This window comes from Nannobrachium achirus (assembly GCF_963921795.1).
Source record: "Nannobrachium achirus genome assembly, chromosome: 12".
Taxonomy (NCBI): Eukaryota; Metazoa; Chordata; class Actinopteri; order Myctophiformes; family Myctophidae; genus Nannobrachium; species Nannobrachium achirus.
Genome location: NC_137832.1, coordinates 35,135,097 through 35,157,887, shown reverse-complemented (window position 1 = coordinate 35,157,887; position 22,791 = coordinate 35,135,097). Strand labels below are relative to the sequence as shown.

Here is a 22,791-nt window from a genome sequence, read left to right as displayed (position 1 = left end):
CAGGCTTTCTTATTCACACACATACAGAATGAAACATGAGTGAATGTGAGGCACAGTAATAGCTTCCTGTTGCCAAAAGGATGATCAGATGACCATCCCAATCAGGGAGGTTAGCATCTGACTGTGACTAATGTTACAGTTAGTGAGTGATCGAGCTGATAGTCTAGTTCAATAAATACCTAGGGGAATTCTTTGACAACTGCTGAAAGTTTTGGGTCCCATTAAATTTACAGGAAAAAAAATACAAAAAAATAAAATCTTTTTAAGTAGTGTGTGAGTTTTTTTTTTCATGATTCTGAATCCATTGCAAGCATTTGTTTTGCACAAAAAAAAACATTAATTGGGCTAAAAAGGCCCCACACCACAAACATCCACTTTTTTGTGGGGGCTGTTTTTAGCCCAAGGAATGTTTTTCATGCAAAACAAATGCTTGCAATGGATTCAGAATCATGAAAAAAAAAAAAAACAGTTTGACCCCTCACATGCTACTTAACACAGATTTTCTTTTCTTTTTTTCCTTGTAAAGTCAAGTTAATGGGACCCAAACTTTCAGCAGCTGTCAAAAATTCCCCTAGGGATTTTGCGAATGGAATCATGGATTTCTGATTTTTTATACACTGAAGTTTCCAAAAATGTGAACGAAATTAGTTACACAAGGGACTGGAGTTGGACTGTGATCTGAGGGCTCATCGCCATTAGCCAGTCAATGGTCTCGTTGAGGAAAGTCATGTTGTAGTGGGAGGCGATGTTCTGGAACACTTTGATTTGCTCTGAAAGATTCTTTGAAAGAAACAGAAGCATAATTTTCAGTAAGCTGTCAGCTGGGAAGATTGTTCAATCAGTTTATTCAGTTACAATCATACATTGCAAGAATGCATCTGGAATGCTAACCTTGGTTGGAAAGGTGAGGGCAAAGTCCCCTGCACATTTGCAGTAGAGAGGCATGTTTGCTTCTTTCACCCCTTTACACTTGCTGCACACCTGTGAAGGACACAGTGTTTTTAGCAGTGAGACAGCTTCAGGAAAAGGTTCAGATAACAAGCTAAAAGATGCATTATCTATTCAAGATATATTCTTCACTCACCAGGTCCTGTAGAGTGTAGCTCATTAATTTCTTCTGCAGGGCTTCAACCAGGGCCATCTCAATCGACTCAGTTTCATACTGGGCTTGGCAGTTGGAGCAGAACCACTGGGGCAACACAGACCCATCCTGCAAGACATGAAAACAATTAAAATAATGAAGAAACAAGTTAATCTCCACATAAGGAAAATGGATGAGCACAACTTTGAGTGAAAATATCATTTTCATTGTAACTGCTGGGCGTTTGAGGCTGTATGTTCATGTCTCTCTTCCCTCAACGTGGCTCTGACCTGGGCCATCGAGGGGTCCTTGCAGAGGTCAAGGTCACGACAGAAATTGCAGAGGTGGCAGATGACCTCTGGCAGGATGTAGGAGTTACAGGGGTCACGGAACTGTGCATCCTCTGAGAATTCTCCGACGTCCACCAGTCGCAGCAGGTCTCTCTTCAGCTTGTTCACCTGGTTCGTTATGTTAGCATCAAGAGAAAGAACCTACACAGAAAGGAAAACATTTGACATCCATATGAAATCAGCTAGAACATACTAGAAATGTGTGATATGTGTGGTGTGGTGATGTACCTGGCAGACATATTTGATGAACTCCAAGGCTGGGTTGTTGAGCGACAGGTGGGAACCAGGCAGGTTGGGGAACATTTCTGAAGGTAGAGTGACGCTCCTGGTGCCCGTCACCTTCTTCTGGATTTTTTGAGTGATGGTGAAAAAGTTCTGTGTCAACTCATTGGACACATAATCCTGAGAGAAGGAGATCATACCTGTGCAACAGATTTAGAACATTACAATAACAATTTAGCTTTCGTTTAGCTGTTCATTGAATAACAATGCACATTTATTTAATATTTAAATATATCAACAGATCAAATTGAATACATTTCAATAGATTTTTTTTATAATCAACTAGATTGATTTATTAACCACTTAACCACATGTACCCTAGCATCCCTATTCTGGGAATGTCATAATAGGTGAACATTCTGCAAAAGAGATTTGAAGTAGATGTAAAAACAAAAAGGGGTAAAAAAGGAGCAGACAAAGTATAGAGCAGACCCCTGGCACTCTGGTCAACAAAGTATATGAGTGGTTATTTTGGACTTTGTCGTACAATCGTGTAGTAAAAACAAATGGCAAAAATAGACGATCTAAAAGCTCACTGCATTAATATTGGATTTCATGGTCCGTTTATGCAACTGTATAAAGAGTTATAATCAACGCACCCCCAAAGAATTGAAGTACATAAGTACTGGGCGCCAATAGCAGTTGTTGCGTCTAAACTCAATGGCAGTATTTAGAAACGGTACCAGTGCCCCACTACAGTAACTTACCAGGAAGAGCACCCAGGTCCCCTGCTGTTGGCTGGGAAGCCTGGCTGCCTCCCCTCCTCTTGACTGGTGTTGCTCCGGGGGCATTGCGTCTCAGTTCCTCCTTCATGCTGTGGTAAACAGCTGCGATGTAAGCTGGAAAGGGGAACAACAACAACAGTGAGGTGGGTGACACAAGTGGGGTTTATTATTTCAAAGATTTCACAATGGCATTCGTCAGGACAAGCTGCAATCAAACAAGGGCTGTTGGGTCTGTTGTCGACACACTACACGACAACGAACACTCAAAGAAAAAAAAATCACAGGGCTACTTAAAACTGCTGATAAGTATACCACAGACCAGGGGTCTTCAACAGGGGGACCGAGACCCGAGGGGGCCCCCAGAGTTACTACAGGGGGTCCTCCAAATCTTTGAGTGATATAAACTTTTTTTCTCTTCACCTTTTTTATATTAACCACTTGAACCCAACAATGCCTCGCGCTGCGAGGTGTTGTGAGCTTGTAGATCGGCTATTTTTGGCAAAGAGCTTTGGTGTAGAGGGGGGAAAGAGCAGACTAAGTACAGAGTGAAAGGTCAAGTTTATTAAGTATTGACAGTTCGAGTGGTTAAATATCTGACAACACAAATTGACATGAATCCAAAATACACTGAGGATTGTGCTGTCAAACATTAGTGGCGTTTCCATAAACTTAATCGAATTAGGGAAGCGAATTATCAGAAATACGTATTAAGACAAAGCGAATTTAGCATGTTTCCATTTGCGGGTGTCATTCGAATTAGCGACGTCGCAAGAGTTGATAGACCGAACCTGAGCACTGCACCGTCTGGCGTCTGCACGTCTGACTGCTGTGACTCGGTCACTGTCTAGTAGTGGGAAGAAGGTGTTATCATCATCATGGCCCCAAATAACTTTTAAATACAATTGGCGACGAGTCTCTTACGAAATTGGCAAGAGTTCCTCTCAATACATAAAGCTACCGGTTCACCGGGAAAACCGCGGTCGCGTCGCTGCAGTTGCACAGTGCATGTTTTAGCGTCCTCTGGAAGGTCAGGTGGCCGATCTGCAAGCTCTCAACACGGCGCGGAGACGTGGATGCGAGCTGCTGCATATATCTATGAGCTGCTGTGCCTGTGAGCTTGTAGATTGGGCACGTCAGGCACGCAACACCGTGGGATGGGATGAGGAAGGGTTCGCTTGCCACCGATGGCTTGAGGTGAAAACGGGAGGAATTTACACATGGTCCGTGTCACTCCGTGTGTACCGAGGTTTGTTTTGTGGGCTGAATTTTTCAGACCGAGAGACGTGAGGGCACTGCTGTGACTCGCTGCACACGCATCCCGATTCCCGACCCAGAGCCAGTCGCGACGCACCACCGCGGAGAAAGTGCGGCCGGCGGGAGCACAGAGCAAGCGACCCCGGCCGGGGCGCCCCGAGTCCCCGAGCCGAGGCGGCCGCCCCCCCGCCTGGTTGAGTCCTCCGGGCAGACTGCATCCTGCAGCGTCGCAGATGCGAGCTTGTACGGCCACTTTTTCCACGCGCAACGCGGTGTGATGACGAAGGGACACTCCGTGTGTAACAACCGATTTGTTTTGTGGGCTAACGCTATACAATGGACGTTAATTAAGCGGCGGGGGAAAGTGTTATTGGAGGACGATATGGACCAGAACGTCATATTTTATTCGCATTTATTGTCTGACCCGTTTCCATTCACTTAAGCGAATTTAGTTTATTCGATTAACCCTCAAAATCCTCCTCCTCCAAGCGTATTATCTTTTTTGCGGATAATGAAAGTTTATTCGCAAATTGAAGTGTTTCCATAAAAAGATTTTGCGATTAAGCCGTTAATGCGCAAAAAGTAGCTTTATGGAAACGCCACTTGAAGCTATATGGAATCTATGAACAGGTTGTGGGGGTCCCTGCTTCATCTCTCCCTCTCAACTAAGGGGTCCTTGGCCTGAAAACGTTGAAGACCCCTGCCATAACCAATGCCTGCAGCATCACAAGGGTACAACACATTAACCAGGAAATTACATATTTGAGGTTTACCTGATACAATCATGAGGAAGTATTTTTGACAAGAGGCTGATTGTGGTAGATACTGCATGATGTTCCAGTTGCTCTCAATCAGCTCCTCTACCTCGTCTTGCTCTCCATCCCTGTCGCCTTCCTCCTCATTGGCCTCCACTTCCTCCTCGTCCTCACTGCCGTCTTCCTCTCCATCCCCCCTACTCTTTTTCTTTTGTGTGGCTCCATCCTAAGAAATAACAAAGTCTTAGGCACAGTCTTAGCCATACAATGGTAGCCAATCAGGAGGGAATATGGGAAATGGGACAGATCCATGTTGATGACATGACTTTAGAGATACTGTGCACCGCTTTGCGTGATTTTAGGGCAAAATCTGTAGGAGCAGTGTCCAAAAATGTGTTTTGCAAGAATCGGCCTCATGGTGGCGCTAGAAGATGGCCATGTGAGAAATGAGGGGTGGAGGTTGTGGTTTGGCAGCCAAGGAGTGTGTGTGTGCGCAAAGTTTGTCATGGATAGGGGCAACGGTGGCGGAGATATGAGTAGGGCAAAAGTGACATGACGTGTGACGGACAGACAGACTGACAGCCGGTGAAGGTACCTCTCCATACAGGATGCTGGTGGGCAGTTTGCCCTTCACGCCTCCATAGTTGGCTGGGTCCATCCACAGCAGGAACTCCCAGCATTTAGAGAAGGAGATGGACAGGGAGTGGAAGATCTCCCGGGAATGTATGCTGCAGGTGAAGGGTAAAACGGAATGTGATTTTTTTTGTGTGGCTTTTCTTGAATTCAAATGAATGCTAAATAGGAGGCAGCAAAGTAGGAGAAGCCACATGCCATGCGGTTCCATAGGTGAGGACCTTAACAACACCACCATTTCTGTCATAATTCTTAGCAAAAATGAAAATAATTATCGAGTTTGTCTGCCTCTACTTTTTCACTTAACACAATTAGTGCCTCTTAATCTGAAAGTTGCTTGGTGCCTCGGTGCCACGCCGTTTCCTCCATAGGCCGCCGCTATTATTTTGAAGGGCCGGAAGGGGTTTGTTTTTGTTTTTTTGGATTATCACTTGACGGCAACGATTACGTCATCTAGTCACATGACAGTGTGGGCCCACAAGAGAACATGGCTGCGCCCACCTTTTGTGTACAGTATGGAAGAGTGGAGACCATCCTTTGTATAAGAATGTCCCTTTTGGAGAAAATGAAGTCTATTTATGGGCCTCTCAATGGATTTACTATGGAGGACGTTAACTTCGCGTGCACGCCCGACGTGCGTTGTAAACAAATCGCGGACATTGCCGATGCGGGCGGGACCGGAGCGACGTACAGTAAGTAATAATATCTTTACTGTATATACAGTAAGATTCACAGTCCTCACCGTCAACGGCGCCATGGTATTAACCCTTTCAATGACGGTGAGCGCCGTCAACAGCAGCAGAACAGTTAAGTAGAGTAATTGATGATAGTATTAAGGTGAAATTAATATTTCTAACCTGTTGGTGATGTATTCCACGTAGCCAATGGCATCGTCAATCCTGCGTTTTTTCGTACACAGAATGATGCGGTTGAAGTTCCCGTAGACCACAGTAGAACCAAGACGCTTAAACTCTGCAACCAGCCTAGAATTAGAAGACCAACTGTTATTTTAAGTCATAACACCGTTAGGATTTCAACAAGTGTTGGAGATAAATACATGGAAGTTTAAATCACACAAATGTCATGTCAAATTTAAATCCCACAATGTGATTTCAAAAGACCTTAAATTTGGAGAGATTGTAAAAACAATCAGAATTTTAAATGTATATGGTGGTAAATTATAAATGAATACTTACAACCCATATACTTTGCTGACCAGGGTCCCCCAGTCTTCCCCTTTACACTAATCTCTTTATCGAAAGTAGCTGTTCTACAAGCTTACACAACGCATCTGCAGATCTGATATTTTAACTGAATGTTTGTCTTCTATAGCATGCCCAGAATAGGGATGGTAGGGGTCATGTGGTTAAATGAAGATCTGTGTGTATGACATAGGATTGGATGACATGGACAGTTGTCACTTACTGCAGGAAGACCTTTTTCATCATGTTGTGCAGGGTGCGGTGCAACGCGGGGTCGTACAGCAGCGAGCTGGGGGAGTGCAACCAGCGGTAGAAGTGCATCACCTGGTTGTCTGCGTAGACATTGTGGAATTGGGTGATCTCCCTGACCCAGCCCACAACCATGCTCTTCAGAATCCTACAAACAGCACACAGTGAGCACCAGTAGAATATGATAAACCAATTTAAACCTGGCACCCCCCCCCATTTCAAGGATGCAATTATAGATGGGTGAAAATGATAAAATTATTCAAAATGATATGGGGGGAAGAAAAGAAAAAATAAAGCTCACATGCGTTGTGAGCTTGTAGATTGGATACGTTTAAAAAAAGGTTGGCATGTCATTGTAATTATACATCAGTATAGGCAAAAATTAGGGTACTGTGCATGAGACAATTTGCCATGAACAAATAAGGGGGTCAAAGAATTAGCTCATGAACAAAATACGAGCCTCAACATTTCTCATGGATAACTTTCTACAGTATGTTGACCTGCCCCAACCGTAACAGACCTGAAGGTGTTGGAGCAGAGGGCTGTCTCGTCATAGCTAGCATGGGCGCTGGCTCCCTGGTTTCCTGACATCATGTCCTCCAGTGAGGCCTGCTGGATCACATCGAAGCTGACGCCCAGGCTGGCTCCTCCCTCCATGTCGTTCACATGCTGCGACTGCAGGATGGTGTTCACCGCCAGGCTCTGCAGGTCCAGCTCCACACACGCTGAGAGAAACAAGGCAATCACACACAATGTTCATTTGTTCCTTTTTATTAAAAAGATTTAATGGCATGGCACCAAATGCAGCCGCCTTCTAGAACAGCATGTATATGCATGCATTGCATGGCACCTCATTTTGCCCAAATATGGTTTCTTTGCCCAAATATTTAGCACCGAAGGGATCAGTTGTCCCATATACAGGCTCTTTACAAGAGACCTGGCGAAGAAGGGCAACTATTTATAAAAACATAAATCCCTACAAAAGGAGGGGTAGTAAAATGGGCCAAAAGCAATCAACATCTAAAAACATTAAATATCCAGATAGACTCTGGCAATATTTTTCCAGTCAGAGAGTGTCTATTTAGGGCTTCCCGAAGGCAATCCCAATCCAGTCAAAAAGTGCAGTATACATCAATGCTCAATCTTTAATAAGCACAACTGCCATTGTGTACCTGTGGAGTAGCACCCTTGCATGTTGATCTCCACAGAGCCTCTGTCGTCACTTTCCATGACCAGGCGACTGTCGTCTGCCTCCTTACCCCCCAGGTCGGGTCTGGCTGTGGGCGAGAGCCACAGCAGGTGGTTGTGTTTCATCAGGTGTCTGGCCAAGAACAGATCTGAGCCGAAGATGGACACATCCTTAGGGAGGTTCCCCACTGGTAAGTGGTAGTACCTGAGAACAAGAGGCAGGGGGAATAGTCAGAGAGGGATGAGATGAGTTGCCACGAACATCTGTACACTGAAACAAAACAATATATATTTGTTAAGACCTACAGCTACAAGAGAGTGTGTTTATATGTGTATTTGGGATAGGGCACTGGCCCCAGATAACACATATTGTGTGTGTGTGTATGTGTGTGTGTGTGTGTGTGGGGGGGGGGGGTCGCTAGGTACCTGGCCATGTCGAAAGCCTGCGACAGGCAGCTGTCCAGGTTGAGGTAGTGGCGGATCATGCGTTGGGCGCCGTGGCGTTGCCAGTCCAGCACATTGTAGCTGATCTCGTCCACGACGTGCACGGGAACCACCGGGAACTCCTCCAGCACTGGCATCTGGGCCGCCAGCCGCCGCAACTCCCAGTTAGACTGCACTGCTATCAGGGTGGGTCCGCGACGCTCTTCCTATAAGAGGAGAGACTCCGTCTTATTAATCATAACATTATTGAGAGACTGGAAAATCGTAAAGATAAGGAGAGGTTTACTGCAGGGGGTCCGGAACCCTTAGAGGGTCCTCAGAGTTACTACAGGGGTGCCTCCAAATCTTTGTGTGATAGAAACATTTTTTTTCTCCTTTTCTATATTAACCACTTGAACCCTAACGTCCATATTCTGAAAACTTTAGACAAAAAGAGCAGATCTACAAGCTCACAACGCCTCGCGCTGCGAAGCATTGTGAGCTTGTAGATCGGATGTTTTCGGCAAAGAGGTTTGGTGTAGAGGGGAAAAAAGAGCAGACCAAGTACAGAGTGAAAGATCAAGTTCATTAAGTATTGACGGCTCAAGTGGTTAAATATCTGAAAACGCAATTTGACATGAATCCAAAATACACTGATGATTGCGCTGTCAAACGATGAAACTATATGGAATCTACGAAAAGGTTGTGGGGAGTCCCTGCTTCATCGCTCTCTCGGCTAAGGGGTCCTTGACCTGAAAACGTTTAAGACCCCTGGTTTACTGTATATTTTACCTTGTAGTTGAGCAGTATGCGCTGCAGAGCCCGGCTGATGGCCTTGGCGTCGTTTTCAGCCCGCACCTCAAAGTTGTGCTTCTCTGGAGGCAGGAGGTCCTCGGTGGTCTTCTCCAGGAGAGCTGTGCGTTCTGCTCCGTAAACCGAACTCAGGTTGGGCATCTGGTTGCTTCGGACCTTAGGTTAATTTAAAGACAGACCGTTACGGGTCGTTTATTGCAGTGGTTCTCAACCTCCCCAAATTATTTTGGGGGGTCCCCTGATGATTGGCTAAATGTGTAACATTCATTGTTTTCTCACTCAACAGTAAACAAACCAACATAAAGTTTAAGTGTATAGAGCACATTTGCACATTTAAGGACTTTTTAATACCTCTAAATTGACAAATTGAACACTGGCCAAATTGTCGAATATTAGAGGCAGAAATTGTGAAAATAGACGATCTACATGCTCACAACGCCTCGCAATGGGAGCCGTTGTGAGCATATAGATCTGCTATTTTCACAATATCGTGTTATACAAAATGTAATGCCTCAACTCTTAGCGCTCGTCAGGGTGGGGGAGTCCCCAGTTAAATATGATTATTTTGGGGGTCACGGCCTGAAAAGGTTGAGAACCACTGATTTATTGCAGTGGCTGGGGTTATTACATTCTTTAAAATAATCTGAATAAGCAGTAGCGTTCCTGAAAGCGTTTTAACACAAAGTCAAAACACGCTAAGAAGTCGATCGTGATGGTGAGGTAAAGGTTGTATTTGTCTTACCGTGTCCAGGACAAAGACACTGGCCTTGCGTTGGGAAGGGATGAACAGACCAAACAGAGCCTTGTGGCCCTGGCTGTGGTGGTACAGATAGATGTGACGAACACTCCCTGAGAGAGAACAAAACAAAAAAACATTGATAAAGTTTTTAAGCTATTTCTTAATGAATTACTTGGACAATATACAGTGGTAACAGAGGAAAATATATCCCTCAAGATTAAGTTTGCCCATGCACACAGCCCCAATGAATTATTATGTGATTGAATCAAACTCATGACCTAGTATGTGGCATAATTCTCTCTCTCTGTGTACCACTGTATCATATCATAAATTAGCATGGTCTAAATAAGCCAGGTTGTACCAGGTTCCAGGTAGCTGAACTGGGCCAGGGACCTCATGTCCAGATGCTCCAGGTCGAAGGTGTCTGCCTCTCTGCCTGCCAGGTCCCTCACCACCTGCTTATTGACCATACACATGCAGCCCAGCTGCACCAGGGCACGGAACAACAGAGGAACCTACAGAAGAAGCCAAGGGGACGCGAGGATTGCATTAGCCACTCCACTGTTTGTGGTACATGTGGACTCAAGCCAAGGACATAATCAATTATCTTTGATAGATTGAGAGCTGAAACAAATATGTTACCTGTGTTTCATAGACCCCCTCAATATCAGGGGCAGAGAGGTCAGCGTTAATTTCATTGATGTGCTCTTGGTACATGTCCTCTGGTACAGAGTACTGGTACAGATAGTAGACCATGTTGGAGCGAGGCAGCAAGCGGTTCACCTGAAAGCAATAAGATCATGTCACCTCACTGTAACCGTAGCATGATTATTTGCCCTACAGTTAGCCTACTGATAATTCATAACAAGCCTTCGTGTGTGTGTACCTTTTTGTATGCGACTCCCTCCTCCTGCTTGGGGACTTTCTGATTGACATAGAAGACCCGTGGGATGTTGAGCTTCATGCAGTGGAGGTCATTTCCTATCACAGCCCATAACTTGTACAGACCAGGATGACTTGTCTCTGCAATCTGAAAGGAGAGGGGAAAGGAACGGCTAGTTAGAACATTTACAATACTACAAGGCCCCTTTACAATACTACTGCAACTGCAAGTCTCATTTACAATTTACCACTACAGATGTGGTACAGAAGTGGTTCTTGCCATGACCCAAAAGAGAAATTAGACATTTGCCCGGGACTTAAACTAGTGAAAATAGCCGAGCTACAAGCTCACAACGTGTCGCTTCGTGCCGAATAATTGTTTTCTAATTTATGGAATTTCTTTGATTTTTCTTGTATTTCTTCAAGAATGTACTGAAAAAAAAAAAAAAAAAAATCATTGAATGTTTTTCATTCATGATTTCTTTTTACCTGTACAATCTGCCAGGGCATGTCCAGGATGCTGCGTGCGGTCTTGCGGAGGAAGCTACCCAGGCCTGTGGTTGGTCCATCTCTGATCAGACCTCCTCCTACAGGTTGAGCCTCTCCATCCAGTAACCTCCGTCTCTTTTTCTTCTCCTTCCTCTGTTTGAGCTGCAGCTCCCACTTCTTCTTATGGTAGCGCATCCACACCAGACGCTCCTCCTGCAGAGACACATGCCAGATGTTGTTTTTAGTCATTTGTCTTTTGAATATTTGTTGACATCAGGGGTCTTCAATCTCAGGTCAAGGACCCCTTAGCTGAAACAGAGATGAAAGCAAGGACCCCCACTACATATTGTATAACACTGCGTTGCTGATTAAACCTATTCATAGATTTGTTTTTTGGGCTTTTTATGCCTTCATTTGATAGGATAGTAGACCGACAGGAAATGGGGAGAGATGGGGAATGACATGTGGCAAAGGTCGTCCGGATCGGGAATCGAACCGGCGACGCCAGCAGGCATCATAGCCTAGTATGTGGTTTGCGCTTGGACCACTAGGCCAGCGGGCGCCCCTTTTCATAGATTTCATAGATCGCTTCATAGACTTGTTTGACACGACTATCATCAGAGTATGTTGGATTCACGTTAATAGTATTTTCAGACATAAACCTCAATACTTAGGAAACTTGAACTTTCACTCTGCACTAGGTCTGCTCTTTTTTCCCCCTCTACACCTCCTAAAATAGCTTGTAGATCTGCTATTTTCGGCTAACGTTTTCCTAATAGGGATGCTAGGGTTCAACTGGTTAATGTGAAATCACCTATCCCACAAAGATTTGATGATGTAGTAACTCTGAGGACCCCCTCTGCCTATTCAGACAAGAGGTTACAGTTTGCGATGGTGTCTGGCACTGTCTGCGTGCCTTCAGCCTACCTTTGTTGTTCCCATTGGCGGTGGAGGTCCCAGGATCTCTCTCCAGGACTGGGTAAGCTCCATATCCTGAGATTCCACCTGACTGTCCTCGCCCTGCGAGACACGCTTACGCTTGGTGGTTATCAGGATAGCTGGCTTGATGGGCTTGGATACTGGCATCCCAAAGTCCTCCATGTCTGCTGGCTGTGTGGCCTGCTGCTGCTGGTGAACCTGAGACAAAACATTAAGTGTTACAGATGAAGTTAGCGTAGTCTGTGTGTAATGTGTACAAAGCATGCAGTTATTGCAGTATTATTATTTTTGTACCGTTGTGCGTGCAAGAGGTGAACCTACCTGTCTCTTTCCCTCACTAGTGAACAGCTCGCTTATCTTCTTCTGTTTGAAGATATCATTCTTCTCCAGGAGTTTCTTGTGGAGCCAGTCTGGGTGCCTCACTCTGGGCACAGGGTTCTTCACCTTATGATGAGAAGGACACAATCACAATATTTATATTACGGTCATCTGCAGATAAAGACAGGCTGCTCAAGATCAATGAAAAGCATCTCATTTATTTTTTATTTTTTGTTTACCTGTTGTAGAGCTGCTGGTATAGTAATGATTTTCTGGATGGCGCTACCCAACCTCTCAATGTAGTAATTCCAGTCAAGGATCTGAGAGGATAATGGAAGAACTTTTACTGTTAGCAAGAACTGGGAGTTATTTAAACACAGGGACCAATAATAATACAACATTTCTTTTGTGTCATTTAAATCAGAATGAAGATGAATGTTTAATTCATAATGTAGACTTACAGAGCGGATGTCCAAGTCATGGAGGCCGGGCATCTTTAGCCACTTACGCAGGAAATGCTTCTTCACACTTGGCTCAGCTTGGAAAATAGCCATGGGAATGGCCCTGACAGAAAGAGAAGCAAGAAACATCAGTCTGGGTTTGGTACCGGTTCAATCATCATTCATCAGGAAGATGAACATCCTTAATTATGTGATTGAAACGTTAAACTTGCGGAATGTATACATATCTGTGCAGACTTTCTTTTCTTTTCTTAGTCTATCGTTTGTCCTGCACCTGGACACTGCAGTGGATGTGAATGCACAATATCTCTTTTCTACATACGGTCCATACCTCTCAGTGACAGGGGATCCCTCAGGCTTGCGTGAGATGATAAAGCGACAGCTTAGGCCAGCATCCTTCACCATCTGGTCCCCTAGGAACTCAGCCAGCCTCTTGGCCGTGCTGATGGAGGTGGATTTCTGCTCTCCATAGTCCTCCAGCTTCCTAGACATTGAGCGGTTCTCTGAGATCAGCTCAAAGAGCTCTGCATCCGGCATATTGGCAGCCTGCACACATATGATATGATTCATGAGGCCGAGTATAAAGAGTGAGAGATTGACTTGACTTTTCCCTAAATGTTATATTAACTACATGAACCCTAGCATTCCTATTCCGGGCATGTCGTAATATGTGAACATCATGCAAAAATGGGAGAAAGTTCAGTGAAAATATACAAGTTCACAATATGTTCAACGCAGCCCGTTGTAAGCTTGTAGATAATAAAGTACAGAAAGTCAGCAAAACACACTATCAATTGGCTGTACTGTACCTTGCTATAGAGCACATCCAGCCAGTAGTCTGCCACCTTTGCCACAGATGCATAGACTTCCTCCAGATTGGTGCCTTTGAGGAAAGCCTCAAACACAGAGGACTGGAAAATCTTAATGAGCTGCAGCTCTCCTCTCCTCTTCACTTCAAAGCCCTTCAGCTCAGCCAAAGAGCCATCCTCATTAAACACAGCATATCTGGACAGGCAAGAGAGAAAACACACAAATAAGCTCTATTGTCTATTGCTGCTCTCCACTAGAATAAACAGCTTTAGTTTACAACAACTTTTAATCATTGGAAAATGCACACATTTCCACTATGCTCATACCTTTTCTTCAGCTTCTTCCCTTCCTCCTTGGAGGCGGGTAGGATCATTGCCAGGTAGGGCCCGTCCACTTCAAAGAAGATGCTGTTCTCAGACCTGGTCTCGTAGATGAGGTTGACAGGGTCTACCAGCTCCTGGTACTGGTCGTTGGTGAAGCCCTCCTTCACCAAGACGTTCAGCATGGCTCCTGGGTAAGAGATGGTCACTTTGGGCTTCTTCTCGTTGCTGGTCTTCACCACAACATTCTCAGGAAATGTGTTGGGCAGGACGCACCAGATACCATCGGTGTCCAACTCAAGGGGCCGTCTGAGCCACAGGGAAAGTAGGAAAATGTGATTCAAGCTTCCACTTCTACATATCTGCACTGCAGTAAGTGGAAAAAATCTAAACTATGAATTTGCTTGACAAGCTTGTACATTTGACTCACCCTATCTGCTCAACGAGCTCTCTGGCCTGGGTAATGATATTTGCTCCAGTATAGCACACAATGCCGGCCATTTCCATGGAGTACCAGCGCGCTCTGACAGAGAGAAAAACAAACACATTCGCTATGGAGTCAGAAGCATACTGTAACACTGCACACTGTAAATCACTTAACACAACCTGATCTCCCATTGCAGGTGAATGTTAAATTCAGTGACTTCAGTAAAACATTTCCAGACAAAAATGTACAGTCTCGTACCCTTTCCTCATGACATAGCCATAGAAGGAGTTGAGGATACACTTGTGGGCCAGTTGAAGAGAATCATAGAGGATCTCCATGTTCTTACAGCGCTTCACCTCAGCAGCGTCTCCATTTTCCTGAGCTACAGACAGCTTCTTCTTCCACACCTGCAAGAGAAACACTTGTTGTATAAACAGTGGAGAAGAAAAGCTAACTACACTGTATAGCTTAAGTCCCTGATACTAGATAAGAGGGCAGCAATTCAGGAGTCCCAAGTTGGTGTTGGCTAGACCATACTCTCACATGGAATGGAAGGGAGTTACTATAATTGTACTATGTTAATGTGCTTTAATCTCACTATGAAGCCCCTTCACACAGTTACCTTGTGAAGTCCCTTGAATTCATAGCGTCTGTCCCTGAAAGCTCTGACAGTGTCCACATAGAAGGAGTTCTCCCTCTGGCAGATGGTGGTGACCCTCGTCTCCAGCTTGGTGACATGTACCTTCTTATAGGCCCTCTTGCAGTAGTCTGAAACAAGACAACCCAGCAATATAGACTTCAGGACACGTAGCAGGAGCTAAACTGCCAAAAACAACTCATATTAACAGCTACAGGCACAGGGCCACAGACAGACAGTGGCCTGACCGAAGTAAACTTTGATCCGTTCACAGGATTTCAAACAGAGAAAGTTAGAAGATTACCTGCTAAGCGTTTTTTCTCATGCTTTGCCTGGTCTTCACGGCTCAGTGAGTGGAAGGCCCGAGGCGGACCGTTAGGAAAGAAAGGAGGGAACTTCTCGGACTCCAGTTGCTGCTGAATACGGTGGAACTCACTGCGGCTGGCTGGCACTGCAGACACACATAGAAAGTTATGAGGAATGAACTAGGGATGCTACAGGGATGCTACAGAAGAATGACCTTTTGTAGTTGCATGAAGGAGCCTGATAATAAAGAGAGTAAAGGTAATTAATTATATTGCAAACTATCCTAGTGTATTGCACTTTTAAAATATATTCCTTTCTTATGTTCTTTTTTTTTTTTTAAATCATACATTCAACTTACTGATTTCCCCTCTCCACTGCCATTCCATTTTCCTCTGACAGGTGGCACCAGGCTTGTTGAAGTCACAGGCAGCACAAGTTGCCTCATCAACAATGGCAGATGGCTGCATAGGTAGAGAGTTACATCTTACATATTTGCATATACATATTTCTACTGTTGATTTTTTCCAAAAACCATAGCGCCTCTTAGAAAGAAAAAGTCCTAATAAAAACAAATTAATAAAATAGTGACCTCTACAAATAAGATTAGTATTTTTATTTCATTTACACTGGCAGTGATTTCAGAGCACTGGCAGTGAGACCTGCATGTTTTTGCACCATGCTGGTGATGGCAGTTTCTTATTAGTTTATTAGTTTCTACATATTTTGCAGAACGTTTCTGCAAGTTTGACTTCAGACCAGAAGTGACACTTTCTTCCAAGAATACTGGGCAAACCTTAGTATGGGTGCATGCGGTGACATCCGGGCAGTTATCACAACAAACAGTGCACATGGACTATTTGAGGGTCTTGATAAGATCTTTATTTCCAATAAATCCTTTTTAATTTTTGTGTAAATTCTTTTTTTCTTTTTTATGCTTGTATCATATGCAAAACGCTTTTTTGAGTTTTACCTAAATGCCCACTTTTCCAGGTCTGGAAAACACAGTGATTGATAAGTCCATATTTTTCGAGACCAGAGCAAGCACCCTGTACTACCTTATTGTGTTATTATTAAAGTAACCCAAGTTAAGCCCTTTGCACACAGGCGCGTTTATCCGCACGGATAAAACGGACAATATAATTTTTTGAAAAGAAAACAATGATTCTCTATGACCTCATGCACACCGGCTCCGAATTAGCCGTGCGACGAGTGGCTGCCGCCGTGCGTTTTTCTCTCGATCGAACCCAGTTCGATTCGTGCGTCTTGTCGCATGCGGTAAAAAACACATCACTCCTTTTATGACTCCTTTTTGGATCCGTAGCGCCGATTCCGCACAGCCTTGCACACCAAATCCAATGCGTTTTATTCATGCCGCAAACGAAAAAAACGCAACTGTCCTGTGTTCAAAGGGCTTTACTTTCACGGTTTGTACTCTGTTTACCTGCAGGCGGTTGGTTAGGATGATGTTGGGGTACATTGCACCGACATCCAAATGGTAGATGAGAGGGCATTCTATCCTGTTTGGGACTTCCTTCAGAGAAATAAGCTTCTTCTTGATGTCCTCACACACCTGAAAAAAAAAAAAAAAAAACACCAGTTACCCCCTCTAACCTGCACAGTTTGTGTTCTTCACTAGGCCTGTCGCACCTCCACCAGTGCCCACAACTGACTATGAATGGCAGCTGCATCCTCTTCCCTGAGTCAGGTATTACGGTGTTATACACATTAAATCAGTAAAATTATATATCTAATAGAACAGGTAACAGTGCTGCATGCCCTCTGACTCTGAGGCCAACTCTTGTACAGTAACATTATGGAACAGGTTAATCATAACATGAAAATGTTACTGACCTCATTGAAGTTGGTGACCTGCTCCAAGGGCACCTTCTCCTCTTCCTCAATCGCATGACGCATCGTTATCTCAACCCTATTCAGCAGGAAGTCAAATGCCGCCGGGTTCTGTCAACACGCACCAGAAAACAACATCACTGAGAGTCTGATGATCACACAAGAGAAAAGTAAAACTGAGAATGAGCGGGGAGATGATAAGGAGTGCCTGTACCATTTTAAAACGGCACGGGATGTCACTGCGGAACACTCCGGACTCTAGCGCCTCCACGTGACCCCCCACGTAGGTCTCAGAGTCCAAGACATGACCGTCATCTGTCATTTTGTTGAAAACCTGCTCCTGTTTGTTGGGGAAGACAATGTTGGCATGGAAAGCCTGCACCATGAGCAACGCCTCGCAGAGCGTTCCAGAACCTTTCCGCAGCACCTAAGTCACAGAAGCAAAAAACAAAGGCACAAATGAAACAAAGAAAGTGGTGGAATCCAAGTGCCTTTAATTTCTAGATTTCTTTTGTGAATTGCACATTAGACCAACCTCATCAGGCTCCATAGGAATGATGGTGCAGAGAGCGAATATGAAGGGGTGAACATATTTCATATAGAGGTAATATGTGGCCACGGCATCTGACACAGAGTAGGTGGCTAATGTCTGATAGGAAGAAGATAAATATCAGTTAAAGCTGCAATGACTGCAACCCATTTCCATCAGCCCCGTCTATCCATTATTTGAGCTTTGCCTGTACCTGTGGTTCCTCTGTCGCCATGCGACACATCTCCTCAGGGTCCAGCTCAACAGGGTCATAACTCAGCTTGGCCTTAGCAGCTGCTTTCAGGTTTTGGCTGCCCACAGGCAGGTAACTGTCTCGCTTCACCCACCTGGGACACAGGTAAGAAGCAATATACCATTTAACACAACTTCTAATTTAAACACAAATAAATAATGATAGTTAAGGATTTACTTTAGGCAAATGTAGCATGTTCATTGTCAGGGGCATACAAACCTATAGCAGTCCATGTGGATGGCCTGGCTCGCCTTGTACTCTCCCTGACTGTCCTTCTGGAAACCAATTTCCCTGTACATATTCAGCCCATGGTGGGCAGCCCTGGTCTCAACAAAAGGCCTTAAAAGATAGAGAAACAGGGTCTTTTGGGGAAGATTGCAATGGTGTCATCTATAAACACCACTAAAGTCAATTGAAAACATGCAACATCTTAACTGTTAACTTACCAATCGAAGAAGTCTCCATTGTAAGTTACAAAAATGGTTGGCTTTGTTTCCTGAACATGATCGAAAAACCTCTGAATGAGTGCCGCCTACATCCAAAAGGAAAAACAGTTTTGGAACAGTGAGGTTATTTAGACTGTAATTCAATATTTCAGGACATATAGCATTCCTACTACAGCTCTTACATTGCACCGCTTACCTCATCAACCTCATTGAACACAGTGAAAGGTCCATCATATTCTGGCTTTGGGGTGAATTCAAAATCTTCAATGTCCTCAGAGACGATCTCTCTGTTTGTTATCAGAAAGCCCTTTATACAAACAAAAGACATTACTGAGCATATATGCGATGAAATACATTCAGCACAAATACATATAATATTACAATTTAAGTTAAACAAACCTGTCCATCAATCATGTAGGAGATCATCATAATCTGATCCGTCTCTGCATCTGGGAATTTTAGAGGAAGTTTGGTGGTTTCTATGTCATAAGCCAAAACAACTGGATCCTAAAAAAGTAAAACAAAAAACAGAATGTCATGGATGGTTTATTGAAAATCTAAAGCATAAACTCTGAGGAAATCATATGTAGCAGCCATTAGATCTTAGAACTTTGTGTAGGTAAAAAGACGCATACTGGTCGCTCAACAAGGTCATCCCTGCGTACAATCTCTGGTGGATAAGCGCTGCCCCTGTATCGGACGTTGTACCAGTGGGCCTGAGGAACAAACGACAATTAGCAACAACACCACTAACACTGGAAAGACCACAGATCACAGATCTCTAGATCACAGAGTTAACAAACTTCCATCCGTCTTTACCACATGAATCTTGAGGTCGATGGACAGGCGCGTATGGTAAGGAACGTCATATTCTCTCATGTCGACTATGTTGTCTAGCTGGTCTGAAATCTTCTTGGACCTCCCGTCCTCATCGGCTGACATCACGTTTCCACCTGACAAGGCGCTGAAGAGCAGATGTTACATATACATTATGGGCAGTTTAAGGTATCAGGTATAAGGAGAAAAGAAGAAGAAAAACAGTCTTAACCAAAAACTGTACACTAGTTTCATGACGAATAGTGAAAATAGCTAATCTACAAGTACACAATGTGTCGCAATGCACTTGTAGATCTGCCATTTAAAAATAAATAAATAAATAAATAGAACCATTTGAAAATGACTATATTACACATGTAGAATCATGACTATACTACACATATGGAATCATCATCTTCAAACAGGCAGTACCTGGACAACATTGAAGTGTAAGTGTCATTGGCCTGGTCCCTCTCTCTGTTCTTGCGTACAGCAGGAGAGATCTCACGTTTGACCTTCATGAGGTCGTCCACTGTGTTGAAATACAGCTTGATGTAATTTCTCTTCAGTCCAACCAGGTGGTTAGGCTACGGAGAACACAACAAAGACTTTTACAGACATGTTGGTAATGTTTTGATAGGTAACACAGCCATATTCTCACGCGCACACACACTGATCATATTACTGCAGTAATGTGAAAAGATAGGTCTTATAAAGGCCAAACTCCCCCCAACACAAAGCCTGGAGTATGTCATGACATGGACATATTGCACCAAGTTGGTTTTATGACACTTTTAGGTACATACATATTGTGATAAATTGAAATACGGTATGTAAGTCACATCATTTTACATAATCTGAGAAAATTGATAAAGAAAATATAAGGGTTTGATTTATTGCTATAATGTTTAATAACTAGAAATCAGTTAATATGAATAGTAAATGTCCCACCAGATCTAGGTCCTCCTTGGGGACCGCTTCCAACTTTGCCACCTTTCCTTGGAATTTCTTGGACAAGAATGAGATGACTTCTCTTTCACAGTTCTGAATTGAAAGTACAGAGCATAATGTTTGGTTGTTTTTCCCTCAAAAGTATATACATCTAGCCTAGGGTTTTCACATAATAAAAAAATGTGACAGCCTTAAGAAATCTACTTACCTTTCTGGTGGCTATGTAGAAATATGGCTTAAAGGGGAGGCCAACCTAAAGGAAAAATGCAAATCAAACACAAGTATGAAGAGGGGAAAAATATCCTGTCTACATCCATGTATTGTTACATAGCAGCTGTGTGTCACAACCTAAACACTTATTAATGATAACAACAAATGTATCTTTCTGCCAATATTATTGTGTTCCTCACCTTGAACCTGCTTCCATCTTCCTGAATGAAATAATAATCCACAGCACTGACCATTCGTTTATCATCATCCAGAATCTCTGTCTGGAAGTAGAAAATGAATTACATGAAATTTGGTTCTCTGCCCAACTTTATTCATCCATCCATCCATCTTCAACCACTTATCTGGAATCGGGTTGCAGACTCGCGGGGGTAACAGTTCCAACTGAGATTTCCAGAGTTCCCTATCCTGAGCAACTTCCTACACTCCCTTCCGGAGTATACCGAGGCGTTCCCAAGCCAGTGAGATATAATCCTTCCATCTGGTCTTTGGTCTGCCACAGGGTCTCCTCCAAGTGGGACATGCATCGAGGACCTTCCTAGGAAGGCGCTCGGGAGGCATCCGTACTAGATGCTAGAACCACCTAAGCTGACTCCTTGGGAGCCCCATTATTTGGATACATTTGTACACACTCTCTGCGATGAACAATGAACATGCTAAATTAATGAATTATCGCAATTCAAAGTAATTTTTCTTCCATTGAGAAACAGAGCCTGATGTGACACTTACTGGTTGAAAAGTAGTACAGCTTAAAATCATATAGTGCAATATTTCAACATACAGGAGGATTGTACTGTACTGTGTGTCTGTCTGTGGACTTACAGGATGCATGTTGATGAGCCAGCCTGTCTTCTCTCCTGGTTCTCTCATCCTGTCGAAACCGAAGCGCGCGTCCATCTCATCGGTAAACTGACTGCGCTCCAGCCGCTTGAGGGCCGACCCATCATCCCTGGTTGAGAGAGAACAGAACTGATAATAATTGTCTCCTACATCAGTGGTTCTCAACTTTTCAGGCCGTGACCCCCAAAATAATCACATTTTAACTGGGGACCCCACCCTGACGAGCACTAAGAGTTGAGGAATTACATTTTGTATAACAGTTCTATAGTGAAAATAGCAGATCTACATGCTCACAATGCCTCGCGGTTGCGAGGCGTTGTGAGCATGTAGATCAGCTATTTTCACAATCTTTGCCTCTAATATTTGACAATGTTTAATTTGACATTTTAGAGGTATTAAAAAGTCCTTAAACTTTCACTTTAGAAATGTGCAGATAACTTCTATACACTTAAACTTTATGTTGGTTTACTGTTGAGTGAGAAAACAGTGTTGCACATTAAGTTAATCATCTGGGGACCCCCCAAAATAATTTGTGCCCCCCCCCCCCCCCTGCGGGTCTCGACCCACTGTCCTACATCACTGTCTCAAACCTTTTAGCTCGAGATCCAAAAGAGAAATTAGATGTTTGCCCCCGGGACCCAACTGTGTATAATTGTATTGTAATGTATTAATTAAATTACTTAGACAATTTAGATAAATCATTATATATATTTATTTTGCATGAAATCTTAGCTTTAGGGGTAATGTTTTTTGAAAATGTTTTGACAAAATCCAGGAAACCCATAAAAATGTGTCCGTGAGTCGTGACCCACAAACGGGTCCCGACCAACTGTTTGGGAACCAGACATTGTGCTGTCCTACGTGAACTTGAGCCACTGTCATAATGTAAATACATTGACTGAAATACTGTAGCCTAAGTACAATGGGCACCCAATTGAAATGTACCATAGTCAAGAATGTCACACTTATTTGACAAGAGGGTTGATTTAGTATGTGTGATATGAAACTAGTCTAGGAATAGGATCCAACTAAAAGCAACGCGGCGCCTGCCTGCCACACAACTTACTGTTGATTTTCTGCATCTCCTCCTTGTTGTCCGCGGTCAGCTCTCCACTTTCCACTGTTTTGCAAAACCATCTTGTATATATCGTGGCCTGCAAGTAGTGCCACGAGAAAATAGCCGCCGTTCTTTACAGCCTAACGACCATTTGCCCGTTTTTTAGACGAATATATCAACAAAGTGCTATTTGACAGCTGCGAGCACCCAGACACAGACTGTTGTGTCTTCCTACTTTGGCTTTGGCGCGCTCCTTCGCTGTTGCCGCGAGATCACGGTGGAGCTTCCTGAGCGTAGCCCCTCCCACTTCTTGTCACTAGTGGTGGAAAAAGTACTAGAATATTTAACTAAGTAACTAAGTAGGCCTAATTTTTTTTACTCAAGTACCAGTCTGTACTCAAGTACGTGGGTATCTGTACTTTTCAATTTCCAATACTTTTTTAAATACATTTGAAACCTTGAAAACTTAATGCGAACGCCCTACTCCGCTTATTTTGGTAGTTGCACAGCAGTACCACACGGGGGCAGGCGTGGACAAAA

General features: G+C 43.8%; 1 protein-coding gene across 1 annotated transcript; it reads right to left on the bottom strand.

Moving 5' to 3' along the window:
* Positions 1-648: 648 nt before the first annotated feature.
* Positions 649-22,390, bottom strand: pole (polymerase (DNA directed), epsilon; the record flags this gene model as incomplete). Its single annotated transcript, XM_080738600.1, has 48 exons — positions 22,261-22,390; positions 21,177-21,303; positions 20,537-20,617; positions 20,335-20,379; positions 20,127-20,219; positions 19,608-19,762; positions 19,179-19,323; positions 18,995-19,075; positions 18,759-18,866; positions 18,556-18,666; positions 18,360-18,445; positions 18,133-18,252; positions 17,875-18,007; positions 17,667-17,780; positions 17,346-17,558; positions 17,135-17,242; positions 16,725-16,853; positions 15,642-15,744; positions 15,282-15,428; positions 14,963-15,108; positions 14,599-14,747; positions 14,344-14,436; positions 13,920-14,222; positions 13,593-13,788; positions 13,115-13,329; positions 12,784-12,886; positions 12,562-12,642; positions 12,326-12,448; positions 11,993-12,202; positions 11,066-11,278; positions 10,581-10,724; positions 10,337-10,477; positions 10,056-10,209; positions 9,698-9,804; positions 8,935-9,111; positions 8,146-8,369; positions 7,704-7,924; positions 7,052-7,256; positions 6,506-6,679; positions 5,938-6,063; positions 5,043-5,175; positions 4,466-4,673; positions 2,421-2,552; positions 1,660-1,853; positions 1,372-1,572; positions 1,085-1,210; positions 892-981; positions 649-780 (listed from the first exon to the last, which is right to left on the bottom strand). Exons 1-48 carry the CDS (start codon positions 22,329-22,331, stop codon positions 649-651), a joined length of 6,891 nt encoding a protein of 2,296 aa, XP_080594726.1. The 5' UTR covers positions 22,332-22,390.
* Positions 22,391-22,791: the final 401 nt, after the last annotated feature.